Source organism: Abrus precatorius, unplaced genomic scaffold (genome assembly GCF_003935025.1).
Source record: "Abrus precatorius isolate BTA unplaced genomic scaffold, Abrus_2018 Scaffold7, whole genome shotgun sequence".
Taxonomy (NCBI): domain Eukaryota; kingdom Viridiplantae; phylum Streptophyta; class Magnoliopsida; order Fabales; family Fabaceae; genus Abrus; species Abrus precatorius.
The window spans coordinates 32,453,089-32,467,382 of NW_020874417.1; the positions used below are offsets into that span (position 1 = coordinate 32,453,089).

Genomic DNA, 14,294 nt, shown 5'->3' on the forward strand with positions numbered 1-14,294 from the left:
AAGTATGGAACGTCACATTGTTGACAATTGTTATCCAATCAGTCTATATATAAACGTTGCACCATCATCCCAAAGCATCAATGCCATAGTTGTTGTTTTCCTTAACATGGGAAGATACCTGAGTGCTATATCAAGCGTTTTTTTGCTGTTGATTGAAATTGCACAAATATGTTTGAGTGCAAAGTCAACTGTCCCTTGTATAGAAAGAGAAAGACAAGCACTTCTCAAGTTCAAAGCCTCCCTCCAAGACCCAACAAACAGACTTTCCTCTTGGAAAGGTATTCATTGTTGCCGATGGGAAGGTATAGGCTGTGACAATGTTACAGGACATGTTGTCAAGCTTGATCTCAGCAATTCATGTACTATTAGACAAATGACAGATGAACTTGGATGTGATGTAGGTGAGAATTCCTTAAAAGCTCCAAATATTAATCCTTCTCTTTCACAATTGGAATATTTGACTTACTTAGATTTGAGTAATAATGATTTCCAGTTCAGTCCAATACCAATGTTCATTGGTTCTATGCAACAACTCACATATCTTGCTCTTTCGTCTGCTAATCTTGGTGGAAGGATTCCCAAGAATTTTGGAAATCTCACTAACTTGCACCTTCTTGATCTTAGTTTAAATTATGATGATACAGATTCAACTTTATACACTGCTGACATCGACTGGATCTCTAAACTTCGGTCACTAGAAACCCTTAACATGACCATGGTGGTTTTTAGGAAAGCTAACAATTTGTTCAAAGTACTCAACATACTTCCTTCCTTGTTACACATTTCCTTGAGTTTTTGTGGACTTGACAATTCACTCATTCCTCACAGTGCTTTCCAAAACTTGACATCACTAGTGTATCTTGACCTTTCGTGGAATTCACTTCATAGTCCAATTTCTGATGCTTTCAGAAACTTGACTTATCTTGAAACCCTTGAACTTTCTAGAAACAATATCACTTCAATTCCATCATGGTTCAATAATTTTAAGAAGCTTAGCTTTCTTGATCTCTCATCCAATGTGCTTCATGGTGCAATTCCTGATGCTTTCAAAAATATGTCATCACTTGTTCGCCTTGATCTTGTCGGCAACAGTATCAATTCAGTTCCATCATGGTTTGGAAACTTGAAGCTTGTGCGTCTTGATCTTTCAAGGAATGACCTCGATGGTCCAATTCCTGAGGCTTTTCGAAACATGACTTCTATTGAATCTCTCACCCTTGATGGTAATCGTTTCACTTCAGTTCCATCGTGGTTTACTGAGTTAAAGACACTTGTATACCTTGACCTTTCATCGAATAAACTTACTCCTATCAAGTGTTCTCTTTCCTCAATTCTCATAAACATGTGTCATCTAAAGAGCTTAAGTTTTTCAGACAACAAGCTTCGAGGGGAACCAATTGGAAGTTATGAATTATCTGCATGCATTAGATATGATCTAGAGACATTAGATTTGAGTCATAATGATTTTAGTGATCGCTTGCCAACATGGTTGGGGAGACTTGAAAATCTTGAGGATCTTTATTTGGAATCAAACTTTTTCTATGGTTCCATTCCCCTTTCTCTTGGAAAATTATCAAATTTGAGAAGAATGAGTCTATCCAATAACAAGTTGGAGGGTCCCCTCTCTAATGATATCGGACAACTTGTCAACCTAACCTACTTGGATCTTTCTTTTAATAATTTTCATGGTGAGCTTCCCAGGGGTCTCGGGGAACTTGTGAATCTACAAGTTTTTGATCTTTCAAATAATTCTTTTAATGGCTCCATTTCTCAAGTTCTTGGACAACTTGTAAATCTAGAAAAACTTGACCTTTCAAGAAATAAATTACATGGGAGTATTCCTGATTATTTTAGCCAACTTGTGAAACTAAGAGAATTGGATCTTTCTTCAAACAATTTGGATGGAACAATTTCTCTGGGAAAAAATTTGTCTTCAAGTATGCTTCAATTGTCAGAATTTGATCTCTCAAATAATCAACTGAGTGGTCCACTTCCCAAAAATATAGGTTATATGATGCCCCGTTTGATCAACTTGCATCTTGAAAATAACCTCATAAATGGCTCAATACCAAACTCATTGTGCCAAAATAAGTTGTTCACACTTGATCTTTCAAAAAATAGATTCTCGGGTGAGATTCCAAATTGCTGGAGAGATCATAAAAATTGGGATAAAATAAATCTTTCGTTCAACAGACTATCAGGTTCTTTTCCAAGCTCATTTGAGAGTCTTTCTTCACTGTTATGGTTGCATTTGAACAGTAACAATCTTCAAGGGGAGCTTCCAACATCATTGAGTTTTTTGAAGCAATTATTAATTTTGGATTTGGGTGAGAATCAATTTTCTGGCAGCATACCATCATCATGGACAACAAACACCTTTCCTTCGCTTCATATTCTTAGATTGAGGCAGAATATGTTAAGTGGTAGCATTCCTTCACAACTATGTCAACTCACATCACTGAAAATTTTGGACCTTTCATGCAACAATTTATCAGGTTCAATACCTTGGTGCATAGGCAACCTTAGAGGAATGATTCGTGACAAATCAAATACAGAATTGACTACCCCAGCCATGCCGCCTACATCTGCATCTTTTGGATGGTATACTGAGGATGTCAAACAAATCATGAAAGGAACAGAATTTGATTATGTCAAAATCTTGAAGTTAGTAGTCAACTTGGACTTGTCAGAAAACAATTTGGATGGATCCATTCCCAATGGAATAACTTCGCTTACTGGATTGATTGGCTTGAATCTGACAAACAATAATTTGAATGGAGAGATCCCTACGATGATAGGGAATATGAAATCATTAGAATCCTTGGACATGTCTCATAACCATCTTTCAGGAACAATTCCAAACAGTATATCTGCTTTAACTACACTGAGTCATTTAAACTTGTCACACAATAACCTTTCAGGACCAATTCCAAAAGATAAACAGTTCTCGACTCTGGACGACCCATCTATTTATGCTGAAAACCCATATCTTTGCGGGTCTCCACTTCCAAATAAGTGTCTTGGGGATGAATTGCATCCAGGTGCTGGGAATGAAGATGACAACGACAGCAAAGATAAGGTAGAAAAAATATGGTTCTTCTTTATCATAGCAGTTGGCTTTGCAACTGGTTTCTGGGGAGTTATTGCGGTCTTACTGTTGAAAAAGAGTTTTAGGTTTGCTTACTTTAAATGGGTGGACGAAAAAGCAGATGATATTTATGTGGCAATGGTAATTAAGATGGCAAGGTTAAAGAAGTTGATGCCGATGAAAAATCGTATCCGTGGTTGAGTGTTGTTTCTTCTCTCCTTCCTTTCCTAGAATGTCTCGGTGGCAAGTTGAATAAGGTTTATGTTTGCTTTCTAATTTTATCTTTAGAAGATAGTATGTTGTTTGGCTTTTTGTAATTTAAAACTTGCACTGAATGATTGCATTAGACTAATCGATAGACTCTAGTTAAACCTTTTAATCTATTCAAATGGAAGATTAAAGAAATCCTCCATTGCCTTGCATTATATTACAAGCGATTAGCATTGAAAAAAAAAACAGAACGGTTATTACACTGAAAAACCATATTAATTCACACAATAACATCACATTTTCTAAGAAGTCAGTACAAGACGATTGCATAATACCTATTGTACCTAATAATCTTTCCTGAAGGATCAACTTATTCATCAAAAAAATTGTTATGAAGACAGAAAAAGCAAAATACTTTTTACTTCCAAAAAGTATACCCTTTTTTGTAACTTTCAATCCTAAAGTAATTTATTTTAATCTGAAATCACATTTTAAATGAAAATATGACTTTTCTAGTTTAATCAAATGGAGGATACACAGGAGCATCTGAATATTAATACAACGTTACCTTTTTTATCATATCATTTATCGTGTCACTACCATCCCTCGTCCCTAAGCCGCATCACCTCCGCACGATGCCGATCTTTCTCCAAACGGAGCACCTTCTTCCCATCCCCAAATGTCCTTTGAATGTTTTTTTATCTCTGATTGATTTAACAATAATAAACACAGTGAAAAGAAGACTGGGAGTAGAACATTATCTCTTCATGTAAAGCTAAGCCCAATAATAACGAAATATTTACACGATTTAAAATTATTTATACGAAGTTGACAAAAAAAGAGTATTAATATTTATAATTTTTTAGTATTACTTTTATAAATAGTATTAAGTCATTCATAATCTGATGAATAATATTTTACATTGACATCTCATATCCAAAACTCACCCAACTCTGTCAATGTCACGGCCTCAATTAACACAAATTTCTTCGTGCATTGACGCCGTTTACTTTATATTGATCATGAATATGGAAAAACCAGACACGAATAATAAAGAAGTGTAACTGTCAACAAATAGAACACATGTATGTATCCTACATTTGTTTTATTTTAATCAGTAAAACTGTATGATCCTTACTTGTCAAGAATAATCTTTTAGCAAACATGAGAGCGGTTCCAAGCCTTACGTTCCTTGTGCTTCTGTTGTTCATTATTGCACCTCTTCAATTATCCTGGTGCAGAAATGGACACATAATGCAAGAGAGACAAGCTCTTGAGAAACTCAAAGAAAGTTTCAGCAACAATTCCTTGTTTGATTCTTGGGAAGGAGATGATTACTGCCAGTGGAAAGGAGTTGGATGTGATGTTATGACGGGTCATGTTGTGAAGCTTGCACTAGGACAAAACATATGCGGATGCCATCATACAATATATTTTGGATGCATGTGTCCATTAGTAACTGATGAATTGAACTCTTCTTTACTCCAGTTGAAACACTTGAATTACTTGGACTTGAGCGCAACCTTTTTTCGCGGTGGCAAAATACCAACTTTCATCGGTTCCATGAAACAACTCACATATCTTAACCTTTCTTACTGTGGATTCAGTGGGAACCTTCCTCACCATCTTGGTAATCTTTCCAATTTGCACACTCTTGATGTCAGCGAATATTTCTTTTCTTTATATGCTAGCGACGTAGTTTGGCTTTCAAAGCTTTCATCACTCAAACACCTTGCAATGAATGGTGTGTCCCTTGGGAAGGCATATAATCTATTTCAGGCACTTGACATGCTTCTTTTTTTGTCACGAGTAGAGCTACATCGATGTGAACTCACCAACATGCAAATTCCCGGTAGCCGAGTTAATTCTACGTTTCTTACTAATGTTCAAGCTCTGAATCTTGCACAGAATTTTCTTAGTGGCCCAATTCCTAATGCTTTTCAAAACTTGACTTCAATTCGAGACCTCAACCTCGGTCATAATAATCTTACCTCAGTTCCATATTGGTTGACAAGTCTTCATGCCCTTGTCCACCTTCATCTTTTTTATAACCCCTTCAAAAGAATTGAAGCCTCCGTGTTATCTATCTTGACAAACATGTGTTCTCTCCGAACACTAGATTTGTCATACAGCATGGCTGTTTTAGGAGGGTCAGGACTAAGTCAAGGAAACTATTCGGGATGTAAGAGATACGAATTAGAAGTTTTGATGTTGAGGGGAACTAAGATTAGGGACAGTTTGCCTTCTTGGTTTGGAGAGTTGGAGAATTTGAAAAGCCTTGATCTTGGAATGAATGAATTCTATGGTCCAATTCCATTTTCCTTTGGGAATTTGTTGGCCCTGACAACATTAGATCTTTCAGGAAATCTTCTGGATGGCTCTATTCCAACTTACATAGAAGCATTGTCTGAACTTACGGCTTTGCATCTTTCAAATAATCAACTACATGGGTCCATTCCAACTACCCTTGGACGACTGTCTTCTTTACTTGAGTTAGATCTTTCTAGTAATCACTTGAATGGAAGCATTCCTGATAGCCTTGGACGTTTGTCTTCTTTGGGTGTATTGGATCTATCTAATAATCACTTGAGTGGAAGCATTCCCAAAAGCCTTGAAAAACTGGCGAATCTAATGATCTTAAAGGTAGCTAATAACTCCTTGACAGGTACCGTACCAAAAATTCACCTTGGGACACACTTTCCTCTTTGGCTTCAATCAGAAGAGCAGGTCTCTACATTAGATATCTCCAACAATCAGATCGGTGGATCTATTCCAAAAGATTTCGGTCATTATCTTCCACACTTGTACAAGTTAAATTTCCAAAATAACCTTATAAAAGGTTCAATACCAGACTCCTTGTGCAAAATGGAGATGTTGTTCTATCTTGATCTCTCCACAAACAGACTTTCGGGTGAAATTCCTAACTGTTGGGGAAATCAAGCATTTTCAATCCTAAATTTGGCCTCAAATCAGCTATCAGGTGCCATTCCGAGCTCCTTCGGGAATCTTTCAGTGGGATGGTTGAATTTGAGCAATAATAGTCTCCAGGGTGAGCCTTTTCAAGCCTTGAAAAGGATTGGACGTTTGATGATCTTGGATCTAGGAGTGAATCAGCTTTCAGGGGAGATACCTTCTTGGTGGGTAGTGAAAACTTTTCCTATTCTTGAAAATCTGAGACTGAGACAGAACATGTTCAGTGGTGATATTCCAACATCCATCTGCCACCTCCCTTATTTGCAAATCTTGGATCTTGCTGATAATAATTTCTCAGGTTCAATCCCTCCTTGCATTGGTAATCTCAAGGGTATGGTGAAAAATGCAGAAACAGCACCATATGAGACTGCACTGGCACCAATAGAAGCCACATTACCGGAGGCAGCAATGCTACCTAAGGAACAATGGGACAACGAAGGTTTCAAGCAAGTCTTGAAAGGTTTTGAACAAGATTACACAAAAACTTTGCAGTATTTGGTAAACATAGACTTGTCAAATAACAGTCTCATTGGATCAATCCCTGAAGGCTTTACTTCCCTTTCTGGCTTGATTGGATTGAACTTATCTCTGAATCAATTGTCAGGAAAAATCCCAAGCAATATTCAACAAATGAAGTCACTGGAATCCATTGACTTTTCCAATAATCACCTTCTTGGTCCTATCCCCACCAGCATGTCCAACATGGATAATCTAGGCTTCTTAAACTTATCCAACAATAATTTCTCTGGTCCAATTCCAAGAAATGATCATTTCCTTACCTTTGATGAACTATCTTTTGCTGGCAATCCATGTCTCTGTGGAGAACCTCTAAAGAGTAAATGTTTCAATGGTGATGAGATGTTCACCGCTACTAGCAATAGAGAAAACAGTAGTAAGAAAGAAAAGGTATTGTTTTACTTTGTCATTGCACTTGGTTTCATAACAGGCTTTTGGGCATTCTTTGGAATGTTGCTGTTGAAGAAGAATTGGAGGCATGCTTACTTCTGTTACGTGGATGATGTTGCAGATAAAATGTATGTAGCAATAATGGTAAGGCTAACAAGGCTCAGAATATGAATGAGGAGAAAGTTCAAACTTCAATGAATCATGAAATGACAGCCACTGCACTTCCCAACTTAATAACGTGGGTAGTCTAGAATATGTCAAATGTGTTTTTCAATTTCGAATTAAGCATGTCGATGGTAAAGAGTATTTATACTCTGTTTCACTTTGAATACAATGTCCAATAATGTTACCATGTTCATTTTCATCTTTATAATATGCTCTCTTTTTTTCTCAGGGTTTCTAGCGTAATTAGTTGACTTCTTTTTTCCTGCATTGTATTGAAAATACTTCTTTTACTTAAGAATAATTTATGGAAAAAATATAACTTAAAAAAGAAAGAATTCGTTTATTTATTAAAAAAAAAAAACAGAGTATGTCTCCCCTATTATTATTAGGCATTGTTCCACAGATGCTATTCAAAATAAATTAGAGTTAATCAATGTTCAAGCTTGTTAATTATATGTAGTTGATTATGCACGCAACCTTGTTGATTCTCTTGTAAACCTATGGGTGAGGTAGCTAGTCGAAGGATGAACAATTGAACATCAAGGACCTGCAAATTATGTACACATAGACTGCAAGGCTAAGTAATACGTTACCTTTGTTTTCTGAAAAATAGAAAAAACAAAACTGAATTAAGAGCTCAGTAAAAAAATTTCCTTGCTAACCACATTTGCAAGTACTTATATTTGGATAGCCATGTCATATAGTTGATGACGAAATCTAAAATAAGTATGCCTGTATCTCCTGTTGAAGAAAATGGCACCCAAAATTTTGGGGAGTTTGAACTCTCCAAAACCCCATGGCAAATCCAATTTCCAAGCCCATAGAACAATGAATACACTTCAAATTTATTATCATCTTCTTTAATCATTTTTGTATTGTGGAATTTTCTTAAGCTTGTTTTACTATTTTAAATAGAAAGAAAGGAATAGGTAATAAAAAGAAAATGACGGGTAAGAGAAAAAAAATTACAAAGAATGTTAGAAAATGTATATAAATCAAGTTATTGAAAAGCAAGGTCCGTTATTGACCTTTTCGAAACCAGGCAAAATAGAAAATTAAGATCCTTTAAAAAATTACAAAATATAATAAATAAAATAAAAATATATATTAATAATTTTATTAAAATAATACTTTTTTTAAGTGGCTATAATTTTTCTGATAAAATTATAAAAAAAAAAATTTCTTTCATTTAAACAATTTCTATGTTATAATTAATTACAAAAACATAAAAAATCATTAAAAATTAGTTTTATGAACATTTTGAGATGTAAAATCATTAATAATAACATTAACATTAATATTTTTTAAAAATTATTTATTGATTGATAAAATTGTCAGACCATTTAACAGTTCTTATGACATTGATGACCTTAGGTATGTTTTGATTAACTTTAACTTTAAAAAATTTATTTCAGTTGATGATATACTCATCGGGATTGTAAAAAAATTCTATAAGTGATTAAAACATTTATATAACAATCTGTAAATTTGACAAACTCAATAACTATTTAATTTTTTAGAGAAAACTAAAATTTTGCATGAGCTTTAATACTAAGAATAGTAAAATTTTAAAATTAAATAAAGTTTTGAGTTTACAAAAGTCAAAGAGTTAATTACGTTTATAGCAAGTGTAATGCAAAAAATTAAAAGGTCTTTTTTATTTTTCTATTTTTTTAACTGCAAGAACTAAAATTTTTTTTAAGTGAAAATAAGACGATTTTTACTTTGAACTTTTTTATAAGCTTGGGCCTAGATGATTGCACCTCTAAACTACCCTTAAGACTGGGCTGCTAAAAAGTTAATACTACTCCCATTTGCATTTTAGCTTTTATATAGAATAATAATTGATAGATACTATATTCTTTTGGACAATATAACAAATTATTAGAGAGAAACAGTCAAATGCGGTTGAAAAGAAAAAGGAGGTAAACTATCTCCTTAACAAAGACAAAGAAGAAAGGACACTCAAAGAAGATAAAACAAGCTCTCGAGTCCCTTTTGCATCTTTATCTAATCAACACAAAATCAGACTTCATCCATGTTCAAAATTGGAACTAGCAAAATTCAAAAGCCTGAATGCTAAGGAATTAAGCCCTTGCCCCATAATTTCGAATGTTACATTCATAGGAATATAAAATTAATGGTTTAAATCATTATCCCACAATTTTCTTAGATGAAGTAAATTAGGGTCATTAATAACAAGCCAAGCAATACAATATGGGAAAATATTTCTTGAGAAAATATCAGTGGCGCAAAATCATGTTAATTTAATGAGTGCCCGATCCAAATTTTCTGGAATATAATATTGGATTAATGCTTCATTCTCTGTTAATATTTTCTTAATTGTCCACCCATGCTTCTCCTCAAAATGTATATCCCACTAGTAAGTGGTCTTGCAAATGCCATACTCTATATTCTTTAAAATTTTCAGCAGTGAAACAGAAGCTTCAATTTTATTTTTCCTCTCCTTTCTTTTACTATTTTTCAATTGTTTTCCCTTAAGATGGATGATATATACAACAAGAAGATAAAGAGTGCAGAGTCGAAGAAGACTCTTAAATTTTGGAATTCAAACTTGATGCAACTACACGTCAATTTTATGTACCTAAACGGCCATAAAGTCATAGTCTTACGATAAAATTGGTTGTGCATTGACGCAGTTCACTTTCTCTATCAATTTGATTGACTTTGGTGAGTTTTGTCTGCAGCTCTTGCTACCGAAGAAATTTCAAGGAAACTTTGTGTGAAAAGACTAGTGAATGTTTAAAAATGTGTACATACAAAAACGATTAAAAAATTAATAAGAATAATTGTATATAATATGACGTAGTAATATTAATTTTTAAATACTCAAATGACAAAACTGGTAAACATAAAGGAAAATGCTCACGAAAGTTCTTAGAGAAATATAGTACGAGGAAGGTTCCTATCATATATACCTAGGAGAACAAAAACAAATAAATAAATGTTCAGTCAGCAAGTCGTGTAAAAGTTAAAAGAATAAAAAAATAAAAAAAAATATATTATTCAATATTTTAAAAGTTAAAGTCTCAATTCTTTTTGTTTATTTTTTATGGGTAATTTTTAACAGGTCCACTCTTAAGTTTTTGATAAATAAATACATATATGATCTGGCACTTACCGGCTAGTATATTGGAAATTGCTAAATTGTAATGAGTGGTGAAAACAACTTAACGCTAGAAAAAATTGTTAACAACGTAATTTTTAACATATTTTTAATTATTGATTAAAATTTATTAAAAATTAAAAAATATAAAAATATAGTAAAAAATAGTAGAATTCATATTTTTTTATTATTTTCAATAAATTTATCCATTAAAAAAATGTTTTAAAAAATGTTATTAGTGTTCTTCTAACAATATTTTTACCCTGATTTCTGTGATATTTAATTTAAATTTAACCAATGAAAACTTAATTTCATCAAATTTCGTGTTCATGTTTCGTACCATTACTATATTCATCTCTTTCTATATACAAGTCAATTGGTGGTGACTCACATCTTTTGGTGATCAATCTTTACATTGAAAATAGTAAATAAAAGTACGTTAGACGGAAACACACGAGGTACTCAAATTATCAAAGCAAATGCACCGTGACGTGTAATATTCCAATATGGTGCAGTTTCTTTCTCTATGTGTGTATATATATATGGTGCAGTTTATATCCATTATTAGCCATAAACAATCATTGGGCAACATGAGAGCGAACTCAAACGCTGTGCTCCTTATGATTTTGATGTTCATTATAACGTCTTTACAATTGTGCATGTGCAGAAATTCAACCTCTGGCCACATTACACAAGAGCAACAAGCTCTTATAAACTTCAAAGAAAGTTTCAGTGGCAGTGATTCCATGCTATTATCCTGGGAAGGAAATGATTACTGCCAGTGGGAAGGAGTGGCATGTGATGGTATCACTGGACATGTTCTGAAGCTTGATCTTCGACAAACATGTAGTTTGTGCCCAGTGTTAAGAGCTAGTGATGTTAACAGTTCTATACTAGAGTTGAAACAATTGAATTACTTGGACTTGAGTGGAATCCAATTTGATATTGGCCCAATACCAGCGTTTCTCGGTTCCATGAAACAACTGAGATATCTTAACCTCTCTTACTGTGGATTCATTGGCAAGGTTCCTCCCAGTCTTGGTAATCTTTCAAACTTGCAAGTTCTTGATATCAGCGGTTATTTATTTTCTCTCTATGCTGATGATGTGGGTTGGCTTTCAAAGCTTTCATCACTCAAACACCTTGCAATGAATGGTGTGTCCCTTGGGAATGCATATAATCTATTCCAGGTAATTGACAAGTTTCCTTTTTTGTTGCAAGTGGAGCTTTGTGGATGTGGACTTACCAACATGCACATTATTCCTAGTGGGCCTGTTAATTCCACGTTTCTTGCTAATGTTCAAGTTATCAATCTTGCACTAAATTCACTTTCTGGTCCTATCCCTGATGCTTTTCGAAACCTTACTTCAATTCGAGACCTCAACCTTGGTTATAATAATCTCACTTCAGTTCCATATTGGTTGATTGATCTTGATTCCCTTGTACACCTTAATATTTCGGGCAATCCCTTCAAGAGGATTGAAACATCCGTGTTATCTATGTTAACAAACATGTGCTCTCTCCAATCATTAGATTTGTCATATAGCATGGTTGTTCTAGGAGGGGCGGGACTAATGAGTCAAAATGGAAACTATTCGGGTTGTAGGAGATACAATTTAGAAGTTTTAATGCTTAGGGGAAGTGGAATTAAGGAAAGTTTGCCATTTTGGATTGGAGAGCTGGTGAATTTGAAAAGCCTTGATCTTGGAATGAATGAATTCTATGGTCCAATTCCATTATCCTTTGGAAATTTGTTGGCCTTGAGAACATTAGATCTTTCAGGAAATCTTTTGAATGGGACTATTCCAACTTCCATTGATGCATTCTCTGAATTAACGGCTTTACGCCTTTCAGATAATCAACTACATGGGTCTATTCCAACTACGTTTGGACGATTATTTTCTTTACGTGAATTAAAGCTTTCTAATAATCACTTGAATGGAAGCATTCCTGAAAGCATTGGACAATTGGGGAATCTATTGAGCTTAAGTGTAGCTAATAACTCTTTGACCGGTATCATATCAGAGATTCATTTTAGTAATCTCTCAAATTTGATAGATTTACAAATAGGATTCAACAATCTTACTCTGAAGATTGAATCCAATTGGACACCACCTTTCAATTTAGAAAGCCTTGGATTGGCATCTTGCAATATTGAGTCACATTTTCCTTTGTGGCTTCAAACACAGGACCAGCTATCCACATTAGATATCTCCAACAATCAGATCAGTGGATCTATTCCAAAAGATTTTGGTCATCATCTTCCAAACCTGTATAGGTTAAATCTTCAAAGTAACCTTATAGAAGGTTCAATACCATACTCTTTGTGCGAGATGGAGATATTGTTTGTTCTTGATCTTTCAGAAAACAAACTTTCTGGAAAAATCCCTGATTGTTGGGGAGGAAAAATATTGTCAATCTTAAATCTAGCCTCAAATAAGCTATCAGGTACCATTCCAAGCTCATTTGGGAGTCTTATGTTGGGATGGTTGAATTTGAGCAACAACAGTCTCAGTGGAGAGCCTCTTCTTGTCTTGAAAAACACTCAATCATTGCAAATTTTAGATCTTGGTATGAATCAATTCACAGGGATGATACCTTCCTGGTGGATAGTAAAAACTTTTTATCAACTTCAAAATCTGAGATTGCGGCAGAATTTGTTCAGTGGTGATATTCCAGCATCCCTCTGCCAGCTTCCTTTTTTGCGAATTCTGGATCTTGCTGAGAATAACTTCTCAGGTTCAATTCCTCCTTGCATTGGTCATCTCAGAAGTATGGTGAAAAATGCAGCCACAACGCCATATGAGAGTGCATTGGCACCCATGATGGAAGCTGGAGCACCAACAGTGGTAGCGGATGAACAATGGGGAAAGGAGGATTTGAAGCAGGTCTTGAAAGGATATGAGCTAGATTACACAAAAAATTTGAAGTATTTGGTGAACATAGACTTGTCAAATAACAGTCTCATTGGATCAATCCCTGATGGCTTAACCTCTCTTTCTGGATTGATTGGCTTAAACTTAGCACATAATCACTTGTCAGGAAAAATCCCAAGCAGTATACAACAAATGAGCTCATTGGAATCAATTGACTTTTCCAATAACAACCTTTATGGTCCTATCCCCACCAGCATGTCCAACATGGATAATCTAGGCTTCTTAAACTTATCCAACAATAATTTCTCTGGTCCAATTCCAAGAAATGATCATTTCCTCACTTTTGATGAACCATCTTTTGTTGGCAATCCTTATCTTTGTGGAGAACCCTTAAAGAATAAATGTTTTGGCGGTGATGAGGTACCTTCGAGCATGGCTCATGAAGACAACAGTGGGAACGGTGATCAGAAAGAAAAGGTGCTGTTTTACTTTGTCACTGCACTTGGCTTCATAACAGGATTTTGGGCATTCTTTGGAACTCTTCTGTTGAAGAAGAAATGGAGGCATGCATACTTCCATTACATGGATGAGGTTGCGGGTAAGATGTATGTAGCAACAATGGTGAGGGTAGCCAGGCTCAAAAGGTGATTATGGAGAACCTACTTTGATGAATCATGGGATGACAATCAATGCATCTGTCAAATAAATCAAGTATGTTTTACTCCCATTGTTTCAGTTAGAATTCAATGTGTGTGTTACTATGATCATTTCATCTTTATAATATGCTACCTTTTTCCTTAGTTCATGGCATAATTAGTAGTCTTAACATGATTTCTGTCAGAAGATGCATTCATTCCCTTTTCAGTAGTCTTATTGAATTTCTGGTTAGTGTATCGGAATAATGATGCCTTACGTGTTCTTGTTAAAGTTTTATTCAGTAGTTGTTTGT

The 14,294-nt window shown here is 34.7% G+C and overlaps 2 protein-coding genes across 2 annotated transcripts; both read left to right on the forward strand.

Annotated features, from left to right (window-relative positions):
* Positions 1-106: 106 nt before the first annotated feature.
* LOC113871810 (receptor-like protein EIX1) lies at positions 107-3,289 on the forward strand. Its single transcript, XM_027508910.1, has one exon. It carries the CDS (start codon positions 107-109, stop codon positions 3,287-3,289), a length of 3,183 nt encoding a protein of 1,060 aa, XP_027364711.1.
* Positions 3,290-4,462: 1,173 nt separating this feature from the next.
* LOC113871811 (receptor-like protein EIX1) lies at positions 4,463-13,993 on the forward strand. Its single transcript, XM_027508911.1, has 2 exons — positions 4,463-7,305; positions 11,137-13,993. The coding sequence occupies exons 1-2, from the start codon at positions 4,463-4,465 to the stop codon at positions 13,991-13,993; spliced, it is 5,700 nt and encodes a 1,899-aa protein (XP_027364712.1).
* The last annotated feature ends 301 nt before the right edge of the window (positions 13,994-14,294 follow it).